The following is a 24,640-nucleotide window of genomic DNA, read 5'->3' on the forward strand; positions in this document are numbered from 1 at the left end:
ATAAAAATACTCTTTTTAGTTAATTTTAAAAATTCTAACTTGAAAAGTAAGTAAGTTATTTTAAGTGTTCAAAATTAAAATGATACCTATACTTCTAATTATTTTTTTAATAACTAATGGAAGTATAAAAAATTTAAAATATCTCCGACACCAGGTATATTAGTTTTTTCGAAAAAGCAAAAACGAATTGTGTGTATAGTGATAATATTTTTTATTATTATTATTTATTATGCATGTTGTTAATTTATTAGCTTGTGTTTGATGCCCACTTAAATTGTATTTTTTTAATTTAAAAAATATTTATTTTAATTTTTTTTTATAATTTTGGATATTTTAAGGTGCTATATAAAAAATAATTGAAAAATATATAAAAATATTATTTTAATATATTTTTAAATAAAAATAAAACTTAAAAAAATAAAGAATACTAGACTCTCTCTTAACCGTTTCTAGAAAAGCCACCCACTCACCATTTATTTATTTATTTAATTTTTGGTCACAAGCCCTATAAACCTTTGCTTCACCCATTCAACAAAATCACAAAACAAAACAAAGAAAATGTTGAAAGCAAAGAAGAAGCTATGGTGTCCTCTCTACAAACGTCTCCTCCAGACCAGAACCATCTCTTCAACGACATGTGGCTTCTTACAGAACCAACAACAGCATATCTCCAATTCACAACCTCACTCTCCCTTTCCTTTCTTTTCCTACAACAACAACAAAAAAGAAATCCAGACTTCATCTTCAAGTGGGTTTTCCTCCCACTTTCTCTCTTTTTCAGGGAAAAGTTTCTGCTCCGCCCAATCTTCCGAGAAAACCAACCTCAGATGCTGGAACTGTAATGCCGAGCCTCAAAACGCACCGTTTTTGGTCTGCGAGTCTTGTACAACCATCCAGCCTGTTGATCACTCTGTTGATTACTTCCAAATATTTGGCCTGTAAAGTACACCCTGTTAATTTTTTTCCTGCTTTTAAAGTTAATTTTGGATTTGGGTTTTGTATTTTATTGGCAAGGTTTTATTCTTTTGAGTGGGGGTTTTAATATTACAGGGAAAACAAGTATGAAATAGAGGAGGATCATAATTTGGAGGTGAAGTATAAAAATTGGCAGAAAAAATTGCATCCTGATTTAGTTCATTCAAAACCTGAGGTTAGTCTGTTTAATTTTTTTATTTTATTTTAAATAGAAGGTACTCTTTTTTTCTTTTGAATTTTTTTGCTTTGGGTTTCAATTGTTGATTTGTTTTTGCTTTTTCAGAAAGAGAGAGAGTTTGCTGCAGAACAATCAGCTAGGGTGATTGATGCTTACCGGACGCTGAACAATGCCTTGTCAAGGGCAATATACATTGTAAGCATTTAGATATCATCCCGGCATAAATTGAAGCATTTTTATTTGTGCTATTTTACCGGCATTTATGGCCTTTTTGGTAATAACAGTATAAGGGGTTTCCAGGTTTCAACTAAGAATGCCGATTTTCTCATTGATTTATGTCAGTTGAATATTTAAGAACCTTTTTGATAAGTCCTTATTTGTACCACTTGGAGTGCTTAAATTATTATGCTTGGAATTATAGCTTTTTGTAGAGTTTATGATACAGTAGTTCCTGGTGCATTTGATCAATTGACTATCATAAGAAAAATCAAGGGCGTTGTTAATTAGATGTGTTTAGATCTTTTTGGTTGTTTTGGTATAAAATAGTTGATGGATAACAGAAGGCATGGGGCCAGAGGATGCATATGCTAATACACAAGAAAAATAATATGGACATGTTTAAAATTTGTTAATAGTTTGGTGTCATCAAGTTTTTGGACAATGTGATTCTAAGTATTTCAGGGTAATATTTCTTCATTACGCAATCCATGAATGCCTGTTTTTCCTCCTTCATGTATTTCATTGTATAAATTCTCCTGTTCCTAAACATTCATAAAATTATGTACTTTCTTTCTTACAGCTGAAACTTGAAGGTGTAAATGTTAATGAAGAAGAAACAGTGTCAGAACCGGAGCTGCTAGCTGAGGTAATTTATAAGAGCTTCTTGTTTTTGTTCTGTATTTCATTCCTGGCATAGATTTCTTGGGTAGATTACTGCATGCAAGCTCCTAAGCAGATGATCTATGTTTTCGAACTTGGATCTTTTATTACTCTAATTTCTGACACTGCAGATTATGGAAATCAGGGAAGCAGTTGAAGAGGCACCTGACTATCAGGCTTTAAAGGAGATCCAGTCTTTGGTATGACTTCTTTGGAAAATTTTATGAGAATTTGGAACATGGTGATGAGTTTCGTTGTAAATTCAAAATAGTTCTTTTAGATTGCTATATTGGGCCTCATATGCTGAGACACAGGCTGACTGGCTTCATTTTTCTGTAATTTCCCAAAGTATGTCTATATCTTGTTTATGTTATATTTACAATTTCAAATTGTTTATGCAGATGCAAGAGAAATTACAAAACTGGTCTAATTCCTTTGCAAGTGCATTCCGAGGCCATAAATTTGAAGAAGCTAAAAATTGCATCCGGAGAATGACTTATTATGACCGTGTAAATGAAGAAATTGTGAAGAGGCTTTAGAAAAAGGTACTTTCCTCGAAGTATTTCTTTTTGGGTGACATTTAATTACAAGCAAAAGATGAGTTTTAGGTCTGTGGATGATAAAAAAGGAGTTCCTCAAAGTACATCAAGCAAAAGAATGTTTTTAGTGTCCATACAGCGAAATTTTCTTCACCATAACTTGCCTAATGACTTTTGGGGTGAATATCTTAACTTTTGTTAATTGGGCGCACTGGGCTATTTCTGGGATGTCCAATATATTTTCAAATTCTAGTATGGAATCTTAAACACGGGCTTTACCTTTATGTGTGATATAGGGAAAAAAATAAAAAAAAACAAAGAAAAGAATTGTTTTCTTCTTGCGACTTGCTGTTAGGACATCCTCAATGGTTTTGTAGGAATCACAAATGATCAAAAGAGTGCAACTTCCTCTTTGTTTCTTTATAATTATCCACAACATTGCAAATCTTAACAAACCATTAATTTCTAATCCAGTCTGTTAAATAGTTATGTTAACTCTAGCAGTGTAAGGCATAGAATGGGAATGGATATTCTTTGAAAGTTGGCTTGTGATCCTTACCCATGAGTTTTGGAATTTACGTTGTGTGGAAAGGGAAAGAAGGGGGAAAAGGTGAAATTTTTTATTTCTTATTAATCTTAAATTGAACGTAAGCCATGCTTTTTTATGTTGAATATATAGAACATCTTTGACCAGTCCTTATGTCATCATGCTCTTGATTTTGTGCCATTTTTGGCAGTTCAGCATGTCATTTTAGGGTCAACAACGCTTGATTCCAATTCATTGGATTATCATCTTCAACGAAATTTGTAGGTATGTATCCTTCATTTGTTGGGAAAAAAATCGTAATTGTAGTGTATTTCTTCTGGATCAATTCGTCTGAGATTCCTTCTCTCTCTCTCTCTCTCTCTCTCGTTTTCTTTGTTTTAAGCTGATGGAAAAAGAAAATGCATGTGTAATTCCATTTTAATAAGTGATCTTGCGATTGAATTTTTCTGTTCCTATTTCCACCAATTATGTTGCCAACTTTGGATTTGTAATAGCATTATTTGCTGCAAGATGTAGAATGATCATATATACATTTTTTTATTCAATGCTATTTTGTAGTTTGTTTATAAGTTTTCTATCTTATTTCACGCCCAATTCTCTCAGTTGGCTTTTCTCTAACACTTCCATTTAAAAAATAATAAAATATTTTTATTTTTTTTCTTTACTTCAAATTAAATTATTTTTAATATTTTTTTATCAGTTTGGTTTGATGCTTTGAAGTTAAAAATAATTTTTTTTAAAAAAAAATTGTTATTTTAATACATTGTTTTTTAAAAAAAACATTTTCAAACTTAAACAAAGTCACAAGCTCGGATGGTTGCCAATATCGTTGTCGGTAGACTGCAAGAATCACCAGATTCACCACCCATTCTATTCCAGAGATAATTCTGGTGATGTTTGCTTTCTCGTGGGAATAATTAATGCGGTGTTTCTTTTCTCCTTCATCTGAACATCAAAAGCTGTGATTAGATCATTTTCTGTTTGTTTCTCATTGGTTTTTTTTTTTTTTTACCAGGCAGAATTTTGGTGGCAGGCCTAGTGGAGGCAGCTAGGTATCGTGTTAAGTCAGGCAAATGGAGAAATCTGAAGCCGAGACTTATCTTGGCTTAGTCGTCTTCTTAGTTATAACCCATCGGTTCATGCTTTGTTGGGGCATGAAACTGCTCCTGTTTCTTTTTTTCTTTTTCTCTTTTTTTTTTGTCTAATTTGGTTTCTTTTGGATGAAAGTCGCTAAAATAGAAAATAGAAAAAAGCCAGCTAAACAATGAGATAGTTATTAAGCATTGCTAATTCAAAATTTCTATTATCTTTGAAGGTTCATAACTCGAATATTATAATCTCAACTCATTTTTTCATACTATATCCAAACGTTGAAAGATCTTTTTGTTTTTGTAAGAAATCACTAGCTCCACCACCCTTGCTATGTTGTAGGGTTGGACAAGATTATTTACTCGCGTTATAAAAAAAATTTAAAGAGCAAAAGAAGATATTCAATTATTGGTGATGTGTTGTTTTTAAAAATAGATTTTAACTATGAAATCAAAAACATTAGAATTGTTTAGGTTAATATGGGTTGACAAGTTATTAAGTTAAATTTGTGGGGTTGAAAAAAATAAATTGAAAAGTACAATCTTGAATTAACTTAATAATAAAGGATAAAATTGATAAAAATATAATATTTACTTAATAAAAAACAACCAGATGAATTCGAGTCAATAAAGCAAACTTAGGATGCAAGTTAAGTACGTTATTTGATTCAATCAATTTTTTTTATCTTATTTATTATTTATTATTTAATTTTATAAAAATAAATCACTTGATAATTTTTTGTATCAAGTATTTGTTTTAGAAATAAAAAAACCATGATAAAAACATGGTGTTAAGATAGTAAAAATACATAATTGATAGCAAATGATGAAATTGTATCATTTTTTTTAAAAAAAAATTGAGGAGCGGTAAAAACATTAAAATAAAAAATAAAAATAATAGTTCAGATACTGCGTATTAACCGGTTAAACTTACGACTTGGTTCATTGTTCGACAAATTTTTTTTTATCAATCCTTTTAACTTAAATATAAAATAGCAAAAAAATAAAAACAAAAAGAAACCCAAAAGAAGCCAAGGCTCATGAGCCCGTTCATTTTAAAAAAATAGCTTAGTTATGAGAGCCTTCCAACCCATTCGCCCAGATCTGTCTTTATTTTTTTAATTTTTAAAATCATTCACTCCATTTTTATTTTTTTTAGAAGAGGGTAGTCGACACATTGTCTGTTTTTTTTATCGCTGGAAAAACAGGGCTTCAATTTTTTTGGTTTAAAAACCCATTTTTCAATCCATTTTGACCCAAAACACTATAAACACCTTAATAAACTTATCTATGGCCTAAAAAACTAGAAAATAGCTCAAAAAATTGAATTAAACCTGAACCTAAAAACATTTTCGTGATCAGATCTGCCTCCTCGAGCAAGGAGAAGGAAAAAAACTTCTAAGTAAAATTACCCTCATGAAATGGAAACTATTGACACCAATTTCAACTTTTTTGGTGGTTGGAATAAACAATCGCTTTCTCTCGTTAAGTTAAAATTCAACGTCCTATCTCTCTCTCCTTTAATAAAAAATGACTGAAAAATGAGGTATATATACTTTTGTATCAAAATTAAATTTTGGATAATTAAAGAGACCAATCATCTATAAACCTAAAAAGATAGGGGATGAAAATAATTTTTTTATAAAAAATTCGAATTTACTATCTATTTTACTTGTTATTTTCACTTTGATCCTTTGATTTTCAATTTACCTTTTTTTTTCTAAGAAAAATTTCAATTAAATGCTAATTTGAGCTCAAAAAGCTAAATTATACTAAAATAATTTGAGAATTAAATTAATTTTTTTTTAAAAAAACTTAACTATTACACTCTACCGTAATTCGTGAGATATAAATAGTATTGGAACCTACACCCCCTGAGCCAATTTACGAAATGTGCACAAAACATGCCTGTCAAATGTAAAAGTTTATAATTCTGAGAGTTTTGTTTACAGCCATAGGTGAGCCTATTTGTTTACAGCCATGGGTGAGCCTGCAAAGTTTACTGAAGCATGGCACGCAAAGCTCTTAGTTCATAACTGAAATTTACAATATGAGTAATGGAGACAATCATAATAAGTTAATCTGGTTAAATAATCTGTTTCTTTTCTTTTCCTTCCCATATTATTTTTCTGACTGGCCATGATTCGGTACTCATTTATCACGAATTAAATTAAATTTAAAAGTAAATTTAAGAGTTATAAAAGAATTGAAGATAAAATTTAAAAAATATCATATTACATCTAGTTAACCTGAATTAATTGAAAAAACTTACAACCTGAGTTATGGACATGATATTAATTAGGCATAATTTTTTCAAGCTAAATGATAAAAAAAGATAAAATTGTATTTTTTTTTGTTTTAAGTTAAACAAAAAAATTAATGACAACAAAGGGTTAAATTGCACTTTTTTTCTAAATTAAAGGGGAAAATGCATTAAACAATAAAGAAGCCCTGAATGTTGTATTTTAACTCGTCAAAATCTTGATCCATGCTAAGAACCAAATCGGGTCTAATTTCTTTTTTTTCTTCTTAAATTCATTATGCACTAAACAGAAATAATATAAAAATTGCAAAAAATAACCTTGTTCACCAAAACAAAGAAAGTTTTGTCGGGTTCCAGTGTAGAGAGAAAAATTACCGTTTTCATATATTCCAACCATCAAGTTAGTTTATTTTGGTATCTACAAGTTTCATTTGAAGAAAGTAGCTCAATGATGGTTGTTTAAAATCTCAATATTGCCTAAGAAAATAGATTGAAGCCGATGAAGAAAAAACTAACTTAGTTTGATTTCATATTGGTAGACTATTTTTAAGGTTTCTTAGGTTTATAAATTGGTTTATAGGTGTTTTGAGAGTGCTTTTAATGTGTTGTTTGGTTAAAATGAGTTTTTAGGAGGAAAATATTTTAGCAGGCAACATGTTATCCTCCGCTAATTATCAAATTATCATTATTTTATATATTTGTTCAGCCATAAAAATGTTTATAAATGTAATTGTCTTATTAATTATGAACTTGAGTAGTATGAACTATAAATGACATGGTGATTGATATTTTATTAGTTTTCCAATGTAATATGCGACAAGGATACTAATCCACGGTGTTTCAAGGATGCAAACTTGAGCAATATAAATTGAAAGTATCTTGCTAACAAACGAGCATGAATGATTGGGATCCTAACAATATGTTCGACAAGTTAATAGAAAAATGGATAGTAGAAAAAATTCTCTTGTTTTTTTTATAATTGTCCTGGTTATCCAAAAACTATTGAAGGTTTGAAAAATATTGAATTATTTTTCTTGCCACTCAACACAACATCAAATATGCAACCTTGTGATTTAGGAATCACACAAGCTTTCAAGATGCATTATTGTCATTAATTTTATTGAAATCTTTTAGAGTGTTGTGAAATTAAGATCATAAATCTAAAGAAAATAAATATTTTAGATGCAATAAATCTAGCAATCTTGGCTTGGATAGCCGATGTTTAAACAAACACAATTACAAATTGTTTTTGACATTGTAAAATTAAGCTATGGATAAACAATTTGGATCAACACTCATATGGTGAAAGTATTCAATAATTGCATGTTTTAAACAAAAAGTTGAAATATCATAATACAATGGATGTTGAGTACCTTTTGAACTACTCAAGAAAATACAAGGCAACTTCAAAGTTGTTTGAATATGATCGAACTATTAAGGACGTCATGAAAAATGATAAAGAAGATAAAATTTAAGATGATAGTTCTCTAGTAAAACTCATCTTCTGCAAAGATACACTCAAAGCAACAATCACATAACATAATTTTCTCTTGCAACCTGAGAACACTACAACTTAGTTTCTTAATGCGTTAAAAAAAGTTAGAGATAATGTCTAATGATACATCAATTTCAAGAGAAAATAAGTAACATTTGAATCGTATTTTACAAAGGCTTTCTAATTGAATTATATATATATAATCTTGATGTATACAAAGATTATTAATTTATCAAGGTTATTTTGTAAAATCCAAAAATAATAAAATTACATCAAAAATCAATAAATTATAAAATTGGATATTTGTTATTATTTTTTTATAAGGTATTTTTGGTTATTTTATTATGTTATCTTTGACTCTTTTAGAGTAGATGATTTATACCTTTTGATAAACTCTATTAATATAAAAAAAAACTCTTTAATTAAAAGATGAATAAAATGTTTATTTATGTCTATATTTCTAATATTACCTAACATATATTAAAAAAGAGTCTTGAAAAATAAAAAAAGATTTGTAAAAACTATAATGATGATAAAGTTTAGTGGAACCTTAAATGAAATTTTTTTTCATATTTGTATGTCATATATTTGTGTTTTATATAAATGATTTTATTCAAATTTTATTCTTACATGATATTTTATTGATTTTTTTTCCAAAAATGTTTCACATCTTAGATATTTTGGTTGAAAAGAGAGAAGAGAGAATTGTTTCTAGTACTATGTCACTAAAATGAGTTTTTAGGGGAAAAATGTTATAGCATGCAACGTGTCATCCTCTCTTAATTATCAAATTATCATTATTCTATGTATTTGTTTAGCCATAAAAATGTTCATGAATGTAATTAGTCTTATTAAATATGAACTTTAGTAGTTTGAACTATAAGTGACATGGTGATTGAGATTTTATTAGTTCTACAATGTAATATGCGACAAGCATGATAATTCACAGTGTTTCATGGATGTGAACTTGAGCAATATGAATTGAGAGTATCATGCTAACAAACGAGTATGGATAATTGGGATCCCAACAATATGTTCGACAAGTTAATAAAAAAATGGATAGTAGAAACAATTCTCTTGCTTTTTATAATTGTCCTGCTCATCCAAAAATTATTGAAGAGTTGAAAAATATTAAATTATTGTCACTCAACACAACATCAAATATGCAATCTTGTGATGTACGGATCATACAAGCTTTCAAGATGCATTTTGTCATTGATTTTATTGAAATCTTTTAAAGGATTGTGAAATTAAAATCACAGATCTGAAGAAAATAAAATTGTTAGATGCAATTAATCTAACAATTTTAGCTTGGATAGCTGATGTTTAAACAAACATAATTGTAGATTGTTTTTGACATTGTAAAATTTAGTTATGGATAACATGATTTCATACAATTTGAATCAACAGTTATATGGTGGAAGTATTCAATAATTGCATGTTCTAATCAAAAAGTTGAAATAACACAATTGTAGATCGTTTTTGACATTGTAAAATTTAGTTATGGATAACATGATTTCATACAATTTGAATCAACACTTATACGGTGGAAGTATTCAATAATTGCATGTTCTAATCAAAAAGTTGAAATATCATAATATAATGGATGTTGAGTACCTCTTGAACTACTCAAGAAAATACAAGGCAACTTCAAAGTTGTTGAATATGATCAAACTATTGAGAACATCATGAAAAATGACAAAGAAGATGAAATTGAAGATGATAATTTTTTAGTGGAACTTGTCTTGTGCAAAAATACACTTCAAGCAACAATCACATAAAATAATTTTCTTTTGCAACACGAGAACGCTACAACTTAACTTCTTAATATGTTAAAAAAAAGTTAAAGATGAGGTTCAAAAATACATCAATTTCAAGAGAAAATAACATTTTAATCATATTTTACAAAGACTTTCTAATTGAGTCACATATATATAAAAATTTGATGTATACAAAGATTATTAATTTGTATATTAAGTGGGACCTATGTGTTTTTTTAATTATATTATCATGTAGATTTAGTTAATTATTAAATTATCATATTAGTCCTAGGTTGGAATTGACCAAAAATATTATTTAATTTAAATTATTAATTTATCAAGGTTATTTTGTAAAATCCAAAAATAGTAAAATTACATCAAAATTCAATAAATTATAAAATTGGACCTTGTTACTATTTTTTTTTAAGGTATTTTTTGGTTGTTTTATTATGTTATCTTTGACTCTTTTAGAGAAGATGATTTATTATACCTTTTGATAAACTCTATTAATATATATAAAAAAAATCTTTAATTAGAAGATGAATAAAATGTTTATTTATGTCTATATTTCTAATATTACCTAACATATGTTAAAAAAGAGTCTTGAAAAATAAAAAAGATTTGTAAAAACTATAATGATGATAAAGTTTAGTGGACCCTTAAATAAAATTTGTATTCATATTTGTATGTTATGTATTTGTGTTTTATATAAATGATTTTATTCAAATTTTATTTTTACATGATATTTTATTGATTTTTTTTTCAAAAATATTTCACATCTTAGATATTTTGATTGAAGAGAGAGAAGAGAGAATTGTTTCTAGGACTATGTTACTGATATACATGGACCTTTTTATATTTTCATCACAATTTGAAATTAGCTTTGATTAAGAGTATAAATTATCATGTTTGAAGAGATAGAGAAAAAATATTACATTGCTCAAACCTTAAAAGAATGAGAACAATTTTCTCAATAATATTTTTAAATCACCTTTAAACCTCCATCTACATAGTATCTTATTGAAACTTTATTTTAACTATTAAAACTCTAAAAATAATAAAACAAATAGGTCCACAAAAGATAATAATTACAATCTAAAAAAATAATAAAAGTACATCAAAATTTATTAAATTAGATCCTTGATTATATATTTTGTTATCTTTTATATTATTCTTATATCTTTAAAAAAACCATAAAAGTTTTCTTATTCTTTTTACAATCACTACTAAAAATTAAAAAAAACCTCTTTAAAATAAAACATTTATAAAAAAATTACTTCAAAATTCAATAAATTATTAAATCGGACCTTTGTTATTATTTTCTTATAAGGGATTCTTGGTTGTTTTCTTATTTTATCTTTGATTCTTTTAAAGAAAATAATTTATACCTTTTGAAAATTATTATTAATATAAAAAAGAGTTTTTTAATTAAAATATGAATACATTGTTTATTTGTGTCTATGCTTTTTAATATTACCTAACATATATTAAAAAGAAAGTCTTAAGAACAAGAATTTGTAAAAGCTATGTAATTATGATAAATTTTAGTGGAGTTTGAAATTTGTATTAATATGTTGCATAATGATTTTATTCAAATTTTTTTCTTACATGGTATTTTTTTTCTTTTTTTTAACCACTAATAATTACTCCTCATACAATCTTCAAATTCCTGGTGTGATTGCTTACATATGTATAAAGAAGCACCATTCTCTGCTGAACTGAAGCTCAGTTTCTGCTTATCAAAGTAGCTAATAAATGTCTTAAAACAATGAGGCAGACATTCAAACTCCAATCCTTACGCTATAAACCACTTAATTCCCAGCTCTCCGCATACCAATTTTTTCACTTTTCCAGCCTCTCTAAATCATCTAAACCCTCCCATTCGAAGAAAACTCAAGAATCCCAATTGAAAGGCCATGCAAAAACTAAAACCATTAATTCACTCTTTAAAGAGATAACTGAGATCTTGGGTGCTGATGTTGTGATCCCAGATAGAACTCCATATGGGTTTTTTATACCTAGAGAAACCCAAGTGGGAGATAACGAGATAAGTGGAGAATGCAAGTATCGCGAAGAAGGTGTTTGTGGAAATGCTAAACTGAATAATGGGTTGCAAAAGGAGGGGTCTTTGTTGGCTTTCGGAGATATAAAGGCGGGAGCTTTGAATGAAACTGACTTTAGTGCTGTAGTTCATGAGATTACTGGGATTGTTCGTGCAGAAAATTGCACAGCTTCAATGGAGGAAAGGCTAGATAAAGTGGGGTTTCAGTTAGAACCAGAGATTGTTGAGAAAGTATTGAAGAGGTGCTATAAAGTGCCACATTTAGCTTATAGATTCTTTAATTGGGTGAAGACGAAAGATGGGTTTTGTCATACAACGAAGACTTATAATACCATGTTGTATACAGCTGGGGAAGCCAGAGAGTTCTCGTTGGTGGATGTTTTACTGGAGGAGATGGAGAAGTACTCTTGCGAAAGGGATATTAAGACTTGGACTATTCTTATTCGACAGTATGGGAAGGCAAAGTTGATAGGCAAAGCCTTGTTGGTCCATGAGAAGATGAGAAAGTCTGGGTGTGAACCTGATGTAGAAGTTTATGAAGTGACGTTGCATTCACTTTGTGATGCTGGAAAAGGTGAAATCGCTTTGGAAATTTACAAGGAAATGGTGCAAAGGGAAATGGAACCTAACTTAAGTTTGTACAAGATGTTATTGAATTGCTTGGCACAGTCAGGAGATGTTAGTGCTGTTCAATCGGTGGCTGATGACATGATTAGGGTCTCTCAGATTCCGGAGCATGATGTTCATGTTTGTGTCCTGAAGAGCTATTGCGTGGCTGGGAGAATTAGAGAAGCTTTAGAATTGATTCGTGATCTCAAGAATAAAGAAATACAGCTTGATTATGAATTTTCCGAGACCTTGGTGAAAGGACTAAGCAGGGCTAATAGGATTGCAGATGCTCTAGAAATTGTTGAAATTATGAAGAGAAAAGATTTTGTTGATGGGAAGGTTTATGGGATCATCATCAATGGGTACTTGAGGAGAAATGAACTTTCTAAGGCACTCGATTTGTTCCAGAGCATGAAAGAGTTTGGACATTTGCCTACTACTTCTACCTATACAGAGCTATTGCAACACCTCTTCAGATCAAATGAGTATCAGAAAGGCTGCGAGCTGTATGATGAGATGCTGGAAAGAGGAGTTGAGATAGACAGTGTGGCAGTTATGGCCATTGTTGTAGGTCATGTTCGCCAAGACCATATATCTGAAGCATGGGAAGTGTTTGAGACTATGGAGGATAAGGGAATCAAGCCGACTTGGAAATCTTATTCAATATTTATCAAGGAGCTTTGCAAAGTTTTGAGAACAGATGAAATTATCAAGGTTTTGGGGAAAATGCAGGCTTCCAAGATGTTTATTTGTGATGAAATATTTGAGTGGGTTATATCTTGTATGGAGAGAAAGGGAGAGATGGACAACATTAGAAAAGTAAAGCAGATGCATAGAATCTGCAGACTTCATTCGCTAAATGATGAAGTATCTAGAAATGATTTGTCCAGGGAAGAGGAGCTCCATGTTGACTCGAACTGTAATGAATCAGTGCAAGGAAGGGTGGATTGGAACTCGGTGAAGCCACTTTCAAAGGCTTACGATGAGCAGGACTTGCAAGAAGTTCTGAGGATATTATCATCCTTGGAGGATTGGCCCATCATTCAAGATGCCCTGGAGAAATGCACCATTCAGTTCACACCAGAACTTGTTGCCGAGACCTTACGCAATTGCGGTATGCATGGAAATGCTGCATTGCATTTCTTTGCGTGGGTAGGAAAGCAAAATGGTTTTTGCCAAACTACAGAAACGTACAACATGGCAATGAAAGTTTCAGGTCGTGGGAAAGATTTCAAGCACATGAGAAGCCTCTTTTATGAAATGAGGAGAAGGGGCTTCTTAATACCACCAGATACATGGGCAATCATGATAATGCAATATGGTCGAACAGGTCTAACAGAGATTGCTCTTAAGATATTTGGTGAGATGAAAGCTAGCGGTTGTAATCCAAATGACAGCACTTACAAGTACTTGATAATTTTTCTTTGTGGAAGAAAAGGAAGAAAGGTTGATGAAGCCATTAAAATATTCCGGGAGATGATTCGTGCTGGACATGTCCCTGACAAAGAGCTGGTTGGAACGTATCTCTGCTGTTTATGTGAAGTTGGCAAATTGTTGGAAGCCAGAAAATCCGTAGACTCTCTTTGTAAAGCTGGTTTTACAGTTCCTGCTAGTTACTCCTTGTACATTAGAGCGCTTTGTCGAGCAGGAATGTTAGAAGAAGCTTTATCATTAGTAGACCAGGTTAGCACCGAGAAAACTACGTTGGATCGGTATACTCATGCAAGCCTTGTTCATGGCCTATTACAGAAGGGACGACTAGAAGAGGCTTTAGCTAAGGTGGACTCTATGAAGCAGGTAGGCATTAATCCAACCGTCCATGTTTACACATCCTTGATAGTTCATTTCTTCAGGGAAAAGCAGGCATCAAAAGCGTTGGAAATTTTCGAAAGCATGAAACAGGAGGGTTGTGAGCCAACAATAGTTACATATTCGGCATTGATTCGCGGTTACATGGACACGGAAAATGTCATTGAAGCTTGGAACGTCTTCCATTCTCTCAAAACGAAAGGGCCTGCGCCTGATTTTAAGACTTATTCAATGTTTATTAGCTGTCTATGTAGGGCAGGAAAATCTGAAGAAGCCCTACAGCTTCTGTCAGATATGGTGGATAATGGGATTGTTCCCAGCAATGTTAATTTTAGAACTGTTTTCTTTGGGCTAAACAGAGAAGGCAAGCAAAGTTTAGCTCAAACTGTATTGCAAAAGAAGTGGGCTTTAACCAGTAAACGTAAATTTTCTTAACATAATAAATCTGATTCTCTCTTCTCTTGTGTTCATAGCAATGTTTTACATTTTCTTCATCTCTTCTTAATGAGAAAAACAACTTGGCTTTCGAATAGAAGCAAAAACCGAAATGGTCGGGGTGATACGTGTCTGTCAACAAACCGACTTGTAGTTGTCACCCGTGTGACAGTGACGAAGCAGCACCGTACTACTCAGGTAGGTCTAGAATCTCCACCGAAAACAAACACGATACACGAAACCTAACGCCCCGCCCAAACTCTTTGTATACAAATACAAATCTAAACTGTACTGTACACGAACGAAGAAGGCATAGCAAGCAGTAACAACAGGGGACAGACAATGGGGTGGGTGTCGAAAGACGACTCCGACTCCGACTCGGACGATTACTTTGAAAATAACCCTAATTATTCTTCTTCTTCTTCTGGTGAGGTTTGTTCCACGAGGACGGTTGTGATCAGGTCGCAGTGCAAGAAGACCGAAGAGGTCCTTCGTGACTGCCTCGGAAAGTAAGTTATTTTAGATTTTTGTTAATTATATTTTGGTTTCTGTTTGGTTCCTGAGAAAAAGAAATGGTGATGATTGATTGAACTTTTTAATGATTGATTGTGAAGATGGAATGGCCATTTCCTCATTTATGCTGTTATAGTTGATGGAGAGGAATTTTTCCCCCCTCTTATTTTAAAAGAGTTTTGATTATAGATACCGAAAGTCTTGGATGTCATTAGCTTCGAATAAAAGGCTTCACTCTCCAACCAATAGCTTCTTTTCCCATAGAATAAACAACGGTGGTGTTTAAGGAATAAATTCTGGGAAATTGGTGGTGAAGAAGGATTAGCTTAACGGTAGAGCATTGATGCTCAATTTTGGTTATGCAATGGGAGGAAAGGCCTTGCCTTGAACTCACTCATTTCCGAGTATATGAACTCCTATCAGACGTGAAAAATAGTTTTAGCTAGTTTTGTGGAGGACGATAGAATAATAGTTCCTATATGAAAATGTGGATCTGCTTGTGTTGTGTCCCAGTTTTTCTGGCATTAGAAACTGCTCAGCGTGTCTCCTCCAAGACACATGGATTATACGAAATGCTCATACATCTGGGCAGCTATCCTTCCAAGGATTCAGGTTAAGCGGTGGCTTTAGGTTCAGGGATGCTTTATGGTATAAAACGTGGGTGATGATGCATATGGAGCAGTCACTGAGGCTGTGAATAACTAATATACAAGAGTAGCAAGGAAGGGGATAAATTTTGGAATAAATGCTTTGACTCGAGCCTTGTTTCGAGTTGATTCCTGAATCGAGTTATAAAAATAATATTGACTCTTTTTATCTGTGACTCAGGTCTTGTCCCGGGCTGACTCTCAAATCAGGTTTTAAAACTATGATAATTATTACTTTTATCCTTACTTTGACCTTGTTTAATGGTCAACCCGACCTGTAATCCGAAACTTATCTTGAGTCGACCTCCCGAGTTGAATTTTAAAACTATAATAATAATTATTTTTATTATTACTTGTTTTAGCTAGATAATTTTGGAATTAAGGATTTTTTACGAGGATATTTTATGAATAAAAAATAAAATATATTATCTTGAAGACATGTCCCTCATGTATTTTATATTTTGAAAATATATAAATTCACTTAAAAAATATCATAGAGATAAATTTATTTTTATATCTTTATCTTTGTCTTTTCAACTAAATATATTTATATCTTTATTATTTTTATCTTTTTTATCTCACACAACATTCCAATAAAAAGGTTTTGATGAAAAGTTTTTTAACAAATATATATTTTTTGAATATTTTTTAATAAATATTTAATAAAAAAAATTAATGTGAGATATGTCTATTTATATCTTCTTTAAAATACTTATGTTCTATTTTATTTTTTTTATTTTAAATAAATATAAGGATATTTGTAACAAAAAGAAATAATTTTAGTGACAAATAATTTTTGAACTAAGAGCAAAATACTCAAGATTACAGATTGAATTCATTTGAATTTCCACATGTTTTTTTAAAATATAATTGAATTTAATTATATGATTTATTTTTTATTCTAAACATGGAATTATAATAGATTATAAATTAAATTCAAATATATTTATAATTTAATTCTAAACATTGTGTTAATTCATATGTGGTCTTCATGCTTCGCGTTGGGAATATGGTTGTTATGTTTTTGTGCACACATGGGATTTATGAAAGTACCCAATCTCCTTTTCCCTTGATTTTATGTACATTGATTTACGAATTTCATCAGTATTTTGGTAATGGTTATTTTTTTAAAAAAATTTTATTTAAAAATATATTAAAATAATATTTTTTAATAATAATATATTAAAATATCTAAAAACAAAAAATAATAATTTAAAGTATAAAAATTATTAAAAAAATACTTATAAGATATAAAAACAAACGGAATGTATATCTGCCATCAGGTTTTATCCATTTTTCCATGAGACAGCATAATCCTGCTTCCCTGAGCCAGTACTAATCAATTAATTTGCAGATTTGCTTTGTTTGCATGTGTTTCTTCATAGAATATTTGCTGATCAATGACTGTTTAGGAGATGCTAATTCCTAAGCATCGATTTATTGCTGAGCAATGGAGGAATATCACATCAAGTTAGGACTAAAATTTGATCATAGATTTTGACCGGCGTCTTTTGCACATCTTTGTTTAAATCAATTTAGTGGTGGTTGGACTGAAGAAATAACGTTTAGTCAAAGCTTTTTTTTTTTTTAAAGTTTAATATGGGTGTCCGGGCCAGCTTGCGCGCATCTCAACTAATCCCACAGGTCCTGAAGTTAACGATCATGTAAGTCTTCAGTAGCCATCATATGAGCAATCATAAGGCTCGAACCTGAGACCACAGAGGAAACAAACCTCTTGATCTTAAGCTTTTACCACTGAGCCACCATCTAGATGGTTTTAGTCAGAGCTTTCTTGTATGTCTTTATGGCTGTATTTTTTAATAAAAATTAATTTTAATTTTAATTTTAATTTTAATTTTATTTTTTAAATTATTTTGATATATTGATATAAAAAATAATTAAAATAATTAAAAATATATTATTTTAACAAAAGAAAATACTTTAAAATTAACAATAATTACAATAACAAATCAATGCTTAAATTCGAGGCTCAAAGGAAACAAAGCAAAAATCTAATAGCTTCATTGATGATAATGTGGGTAATAAATATTTGGAGCACATATTGAGTCCAAGACCATTTCTACGTGAGTAATGTTATATGTAATGATTTTTTATTTTATTTTATTGAACAGATTCAATGACAGTATTCGTAATTTAATTTAAATTTTTAATCATTTACTTTATGTTTCTATTCATTATTAATTAATTAAAATGTTTTTCGTTATTTATGTGCATCCTCCTAAGATTACCTCCAAAAATAGGTCAAAAGGTCAAAGCCTCCGCATGGGAAAAACTAATGTGGGTGCTGTAAAGTCATTGGATTGATCATCCTCCTCCTTCTTTTTCTTTTTCTTTTATATATATATATATATATATATATATAAAAGAGTGTATTTAGAATTATAATAGCAGCTGTGGTTAAAAATATATCAAAATAATATTTTTTTATTTGTAAAAACTTATTTTTGATATTAATATAAAATATATAAAAAAATATTTTTAATAAAAAAAATTCAAAAATTTAAAAAAATCGTTACATGAAGCATCTTTTAGATCACCTCTTCTTCTGGTTATTAATGATGGAAAGACTGACCGATAAGTCTTTCCATGATGGGATGCATTGTTTGTCCTTTCATCTTATTTTCTCAACCATAATCAAGTCGTCTATCATGACAGGTTTTGGACCAAGTAAAGATAATTTTTGTCAATATTAGATTTACTTGGTTAAAGTGGTCGCTTTTTTTATCAAATAAATAAAATATGTGGGATCAGCAGAATACTACCGGCGCATGCCGGCTGCCGGCCTGCGACAATCCCAGGCTCACTCAAATCCAGACTGTCCAGCTGCACAGGGCCCTTCTACAAAAACAAGAAGCACTTTCACCAGGTTTTCCAAGAAGTGGAAAACCCCAAGACCAATTTCCAAAAATAAATAAAATAAAAGGAGAATCGAGAAACATATCAATCTCAACCATCAATTCCAGAATGGACCCACCATCTCAAAATTCATGCTATACTACTCTATACTACACTAACGCATTAAACGCGATATTTTATACTCAGGACGCAAATTTTGAAAGTTTCCAACGGAATAAACGGTCTTTCCTTCCACCTCCCTTCCCTTTTCTGTGACACAATGGAAGGAAAAGACTCTAGACAACGTACGTACTGCATACTATTTAATCTCTGTCAGCTCAAACATCTTTCTCAAAGCTCGAGAAGACCCGGTAAAAACAATCTTTCAACACGCGCACATAGACTCTGTCTTGTTCTTCAATTTCTCCTTCTCCGGTCTCTCTCGTTTTTTTTTTAATGGTTTGCTTTCATGACCCTAATTATTTTATTATTTTTTTACGCAATAGTATTCAATCACTGGACTGGAATCCTAGAATCTGTCCTCTATATGGATAATGTTATCCAGATTGCAGGATTCAGGGCATTTGTGAATTGTGAGGGAGGCTCTGATATATTTTTTTGGGTTGACTCGTGTGTGAACGCCAATGTCAGTTGTGGAGCACACAATTAATGATTGCCAGTTACAGAATTCTGTGTTTGCATACATTAGAAAGAGGGAGTTGTGGAATCAAAGCGTAGTGTCAAACTCTTCTGATCGGTGAAGGTTTTAATTTGATTGTGTTCCCTTCAAATCACTCGGCCTTTTAGAGAACAAAGAAGTGGGGTCTTATTATATGATAGAGAACTGAATATGGGGAATAATAATTGTATTGGATCAAGGGTTTCCAGGGATGGTATCTTTCAAACAATCTCTTCTTCTGTTTGGTGGGCTCGATCGAAGGATTGCTTGATCACTTATAATAAGAAAGAAAATGTTGATGAGTTGTCCTTGAATAGAGTGCAAGAACCTCCTTTCCATGCTCAAAACAAGCCTCCGGAGCAAATGAAGATAGCTAAGGAAGAGATAATTAATCAAGTACCATCGCCTCCAAAACCAATGGAAAATGCAACTGTACCATCGGAGATTATCATGGAGGTTGAAGAGAGTACACCGGCAAAGCCAGCAAGTGACAAGGAAGTGAAAAAACCAGCAGAGCCCACGAGACCAAATAAGCCTTTTGTTAAGAGGACACCAAGTGCAGGGCTGCAGGTAGATTCAGTGTTGAAGACAAGAACCGGTCATTTGAAGGAGTACTACAACTTGGGGAGGAAGCTTGGCCGTGGTCAATTTGGGACAACTTTTCTTTGTGTGGAAAAAGCAACTGGAAAAGAGTATGCTTGCAAGTCGATTGCGAAAAGGAATTTATTGACAGCAGATGATGTGGAGGATGTAAGGAGGGAAATTCAGATAATGCATCACCTGGCAGGGCAGCCTAATGTTATCTCTATCAACGGGGCGTACGAGGATGCTGTGGCAGTTCATGTTGTGATGGAATTGTGTGCTGGTGGTGAGCTCTTTGATAGGATTATTAAGCGAGGACATTACACAGAAAGAAAGGCAGCTCAACTCACTAGGACTATAGTTGGTGTTATAGAAGCCTGCCATTCCTTAGGGGTCATGCATCGGGATCTCAAGCCTGAGAACTTTCTCTTTGTCAATGAGCGTGAGGATTCACCTCTCAAGGCAATAGATTTTGGATTATCAGTATTCTTCAAGCCTGGTATGTTTCCGACTTTCAGTAGCTTTCCTTCTTTTGAAATCATATCACTTGCTCACCTTCCAGTAATGCTTTGTAGTTAGTGCATTAATCTCCATTAGTTCTCACAAGAATGTCATTCTAAATCCAGAGAAAAAATTGAGCATTAATATTTTTCCCATGGTCTATGAACAATAAATGAAGTCCATAATACAAGGAAATGCACAACTGAATATCCCCTGCTTCCAATTAGAATAAATATAAAGGACTCCAGATCTTTGCGTATTAGGGAAGTAGCGTCTAACTAATCCTTTAACACATGATCCCTATGTTTCTCATGTACATAGATTTTTTGTCGGTAATGATATGCAGCATTATTTAAGAGGATCTCATCTCTTCTTTTCCACTCATGAATGATATGCTATATATAGTCGAATATTGAGAGTCCTAAATTGCAGGGGAGATTTTAAATGATGTGGTTGGAAGCCCATATTATGTTGCACCTGAAGTTCTGCGCAAGCGCTATGGTCCAGAAGCAGATGTTTGGAGTGCTGGAGTGATGGTTTATATCCTCTTATGTGGGGTACCTCCATTTTGGGCTGGTGAGAATTTTCTGATGTCCGTTACTTCTAAGGTTCATTCCTAATGTTCTCAGCAATTTGATTTCCTGTTCTTGTTCTTTCTTTGATTATGACATAGAAAAGGAACATGACATATTTGAGGAGGTCTTGCATGGTCATCTGGATTTCACATCAAATCCCTGGCCTAAGGTCTCTGCAAGTGCAAAAGATTTGATCAGGAGAATGCTTGTCAGAGACCCTAAGAAGCGACTTACTGCCCATGAAGTTCTTTGTAAGTTGTGATACATTTTCTCAATTAGTCTTATTTTCCTCAATCCAGCTTTTTATCACTGAAATATATATGAGATTGCTGAACTCATAGGACTCATAGTTGGTCAAGACCCTTGTCGTTAGATGGTACGAGGAACACAATGAATGTTATTTCATATTATCATAGAAACGATGAGTCTCTATAGCTGAAAGTTGTGGGCTAGGATGCCAAGTTGCTTGTAATTAGTTTTCTGATCGGAATATATCGATGATCTTGAACAAGTACGCTTTATTTAGATAGAATGACCTGCTTGAGTTAAACTCTCACCTGGTTCATCGCCAGTTTTCAGTTTCTGGCCTCATGTGGCACCTCTAGATAGGATGGCTTTTGATTCATGTGATCAGATGTTTAAACTTGATATAAATAATCAATTTATTGTCTATTATCATCTCAGCAGAAAGATTTTCTTCTGCATTCATTTGTTGCAGAATTGAAGCTCTGATGTATGTGCCAGTACCAGTGCTGAACGTAAATTTTGGTTCCCTGCAGGTCACCCTTGGGTTCGTGATGATGGGGTGGCTCCAGACAAGCCTCTAGATCCTGCAGTATTAAGTCGCTTGAAGCAGTTTTCTGCAATGAACAAGATTAAGAAAATGGCTCTTAGAGTAAGTCTAACAATTGTATCCTCGCATATTTAATTCCACATTTTTTTGTCCTCAAACCATTGAAGTTGTTTCCACTCACGAATTGTCTACTATTATTGTAAATGAAGAGTGCAAGTTCTTAAATCTATTGCCCGCAGATCATTGCCGAGAACCTATCTGAAGAAGAAATTGCTGGCTTAAAAGAGATATTTAAGATGATAGACACAGACAATAGTGGTCAAATTACTTTCGAAGAACTCAAAGTAGGACTGAGAAGATTTGGTGCAAATCTCACCGAGGCTGAAATTTACTCCCTACTGCGAGCAGTAAGATCATCCAACTACTTCAGTACTGTCATTATGCTAGCTGCTGCTCTTGATCTTGACCACAATGTTTGTTTCAAAATTGCAGGCAGATGTTGATAACAGTGGCACAATAGATTACAAGGAGTTCATAGCTGCCACATTACATTTACACAAAGTTGAAAAGGAAGATCATCTATTTGCAGCCTTCTCATATTTTGACAAGGATGATAGTGGTTATATCACCATAGATGAACTCCAACAAGCCTGTAATGAATTCGGCATGGATGACGTTCACTTAGAAGAAATGATTCGAGAAGTTGATCAAGATAATGTGAGCACTTCTTTATTATTAAGATGTTTCCATCAATTAAAGAAACTATTTTCAATCTGAAAAAATATATGGAAACCTTCATTGATTATACTTTTGCTTCGTGTTTACAGGATGGTCGCATAGATTACAATGAATTTGTGGCCATGATGCAGAGAGGCAACACCGAGTTGGTTAAGAACGGTTTACAGGGTAAGAATTTTAGCATTGGATTTAGGGAGGCACTATCAGTCTATTAACCTGATGATGAGCTTGTCTTCTGGAAACAAATAATGTTTTTTAACTCGATACATTTGTATTGCAAAATAGACCACATGTCCTGTATGATATGTGAAAGGAGATTCCCGATTAACTCAAATGTGTTCGACCAGATTTATGTAGTGTACGTGTATATCCTTCTTGCAAGGCAATGAGATCATAGAAAACCTTACAAATATTAATTTATTTTCAAAGCTGGGGACATGATGAAAAGTAGAGAATGTTGATGTGAGAACACTTGCAAAACAAGCCCTTTGTCGGGTTTAGGAGCTCCTGCGGTGTTTAAGTTAACATTGATGGCGGAGAAAGTGGGCTTTAGAAGGCTGTGTTGTCCGTGTTACATAGCTTAAATAAGGTAGTGTTTTCTTATGAAAAAAATTGTGAAGGAGATGGTTGCTTAGAAAAAGACTTCCCTCGAGATTTAAGGATGTTTATAACTTCATATAGCCTTGAGCTCGCTCATGTGAGTATGTAGCCTAAATATATGTCGCCTCTAATTTTCAACTACTTGAGAATAAAGACCTCGACTGGCAAGTTGCCCTCATTCTAGGTTAGGTTTTGTGAGCTATGTAACGATGATATAAATAATTTTTAGAGGACAACGTGATTAAGATATGTGTTTTTATTTAATGCATGTATAATTTGTTCTTGTGATTGGTGATATGTATAACAAATCTAATTAAAGGGTAATGCACTTAATTATTTAGGTGATGGCTCAGTGATATGAGTTTAGGACCAAGAGGTTTGCTTCCTCTGTAGTCTTAGGTTCGAGTCATGTGGTTACTCATATGATGGTTATTAGAGGTTTATATAATCGTTAACTTCAGGGTCCATGATCGTTAACTCCAGAGCCCGTAAAATTAATCGAGGTAATCATAAACTAACTCGGATACTTACATTAAACTAAAAAAAAAAAAAGGTAATGCACTTACGGGTAGCAGATGGCTTTGAGGTATATCCGTTTGATCTAAAACTAGACTTGCATGAGATCTCGGCGTGTTCTCTATTCGGGGCATTGTCTCGATGAGTTTCTTGGACACCCCGAAGCTCAAATTAATGGTGGGTGTGATAAATTTGTTGGGTGATTAAGGCTACTAGAAGCCCGAATCAATAATTTATACTCTAAAAGAGTATTGGGCCACATGATATGTCTAGGCATAAATGAATATGAACTCATTTAGGTACTAGGATGTCGAGCGCACTTCATCCTCTTGAGCATGTGTCCTTTAGGCTCTATCTTGAGCTCCATGACATGCGTCACGAGCAGTTCTGAAACCCGGCTGTAATATATAATATTTGTTTTTAAAAATACATTAAAATAATTTATATTTTCTTATATTTTGCATTAACATATTAAAATTATAAAAAAAACATGAATGTAATGTTTTTTGGAGACAAATTCACCTCTCAAGAACACGTAAAAACAAAAGCTACTGCAGAGATTGTCCATTTCAATCTTCAATAATACTCCATTACGTTCTACCAAAACTTGACATCAATACTGATCCCCCACTGCAAGGTGTGAATCTGGGTCGATAACAAAAAAAGGATAATGGATTGATTAGAAAGAAACTATTTGCATAATAATGTTTTTTTTTTTTTTAATTTTCCTCCACGAAGTTGAGGGGTAGGTTTCAATATCAAGCTATGGGGACTATGAATGTATGGCATAAACGTATGGAGAAAATAAACCAAGACAATCATGCATACCTGAAAGGAGCATGGAAATAAAGCGCAAGGCATCTCTAATCTTTAATCTTGAAAGAGGCAGCTCAACCTATGTGCTGCCGAGGAATGTCTTAGCCATCAATGGCCCAACCCCAACATTCAAGTTTTATCAAGAATATAAATTTTAAAATATAAAAAACATATATTATTTTAAA

At 32.2% G+C, this 24,640-nt stretch overlaps 3 protein-coding genes across 4 annotated transcripts; all 3 read left to right on the top strand.

Moving 5' to 3' along the window:
• The first annotated feature begins 511 nt into the window (after nt 1–511).
• On the top strand, nt 512–4,478 carry LOC133688710 (iron-sulfur cluster co-chaperone protein HscB homolog). 2 transcript variants are annotated; one of them, XM_062108284.1, is made up of 8 exons: nt 512–938; nt 1,051–1,150; nt 1,259–1,348; nt 1,953–2,018; nt 2,164–2,232; nt 2,434–2,577; nt 3,314–3,382; nt 4,134–4,478. In XM_062108284.1, the coding sequence occupies exons 1-6, from the start codon at nt 559–561 to the stop codon at nt 2,569–2,571; spliced, it is 843 nt and encodes a 280-aa protein (XP_061964268.1). In that variant the 5' UTR covers nt 512–558; the 3' UTR covers nt 2,572–2,577; nt 3,314–3,382; nt 4,134–4,478. The 2 variants fall into 2 exon arrangements, with proteins under 2 accessions (XP_061964268.1, XP_061964267.1); XM_062108283.1 differs by having other exon boundaries at nt 513–938; nt 3,309–3,382.
• Nucleotides 4,479–11,371: 6,893 nt separating this feature from the next.
• On the top strand, nt 11,372–14,674 carry LOC133688759 (putative pentatricopeptide repeat-containing protein At5g06400, mitochondrial). The gene has a single exon (XM_062108365.1). The coding sequence runs from the start codon at nt 11,493–11,495 to the stop codon at nt 14,637–14,639; it is 3,147 nt and encodes a 1,048-aa protein (XP_061964349.1). The 5' UTR covers nt 11,372–11,492; the 3' UTR covers nt 14,640–14,674.
• A 4,227-nt stretch (nt 14,675–18,901) lies between these two features.
• On the top strand, nt 18,902–23,368 carry LOC133689181 (calcium-dependent protein kinase 26-like). Its single transcript, XM_062108963.1, has 7 exons — nt 18,902–20,415; nt 20,850–20,993; nt 21,091–21,243; nt 21,772–21,887; nt 22,025–22,192; nt 22,278–22,502; nt 22,613–23,368. The coding sequence occupies exons 1-7, from the start codon at nt 19,506–19,508 to the stop codon at nt 22,736–22,738; spliced, it is 1,842 nt and encodes a 613-aa protein (XP_061964947.1). The 5' UTR covers nt 18,902–19,505; the 3' UTR covers nt 22,739–23,368.
• Nucleotides 23,369–24,640: the final 1,272 nt, after the last annotated feature.

This window comes from Populus nigra, chromosome 3 (assembly GCF_951802175.1).
Source record: "Populus nigra chromosome 3, ddPopNigr1.1, whole genome shotgun sequence".
Classification (NCBI taxonomy): domain Eukaryota; kingdom Viridiplantae; phylum Streptophyta; class Magnoliopsida; order Malpighiales; family Salicaceae; genus Populus; species Populus nigra.

What these genes read in the sequence shown, in the direction of transcription:
- LOC133689181 (XM_062108963.1), top strand. Translation starts at nt 19,506, where the DNA reads ATGGGGAATAATAATTGTATTGGATCAAGGGTTTCCAGGGATGGTATC. An exon ending in ATCAGTATTCTTCAAGCCTG is followed by an intron (nt 20,416 to 20,849) that starts GTATGTTTCCGA and finishes CCTAAATTGCAG; the next exon opens with GGGAGATTTTAAATGATGTG. An exon ending in GGTACCTCCATTTTGGGCTG is followed by an intron (nt 20,994 to 21,090) that starts GTGAGAATTTTC and finishes ATTATGACATAG; the next exon opens with AAAAGGAACATGACATATTT.
- LOC133688759 (XM_062108365.1), top strand. Translation starts at nt 11,493, where the DNA reads ATGAGGCAGACATTCAAACTCCAATCCTTACGCTATAAACCACTTAAT.
- LOC133688710 (XM_062108284.1), top strand. Translation starts at nt 559, where the DNA reads ATGTTGAAAGCAAAGAAGAAGCTATGGTGTCCTCTCTACAAACGTCTC. An exon ending in TAGTTCATTCAAAACCTGAG is followed by an intron (nt 1,151 to 1,258) that starts GTTAGTCTGTTT and finishes TTGCTTTTTCAG; the next exon opens with AAAGAGAGAGAGTTTGCTGC. An exon ending in TAAAGGAGATCCAGTCTTTG is followed by an intron (nt 2,233 to 2,433) that starts GTATGACTTCTT and finishes TTGTTTATGCAG; the next exon opens with ATGCAAGAGAAATTACAAAA.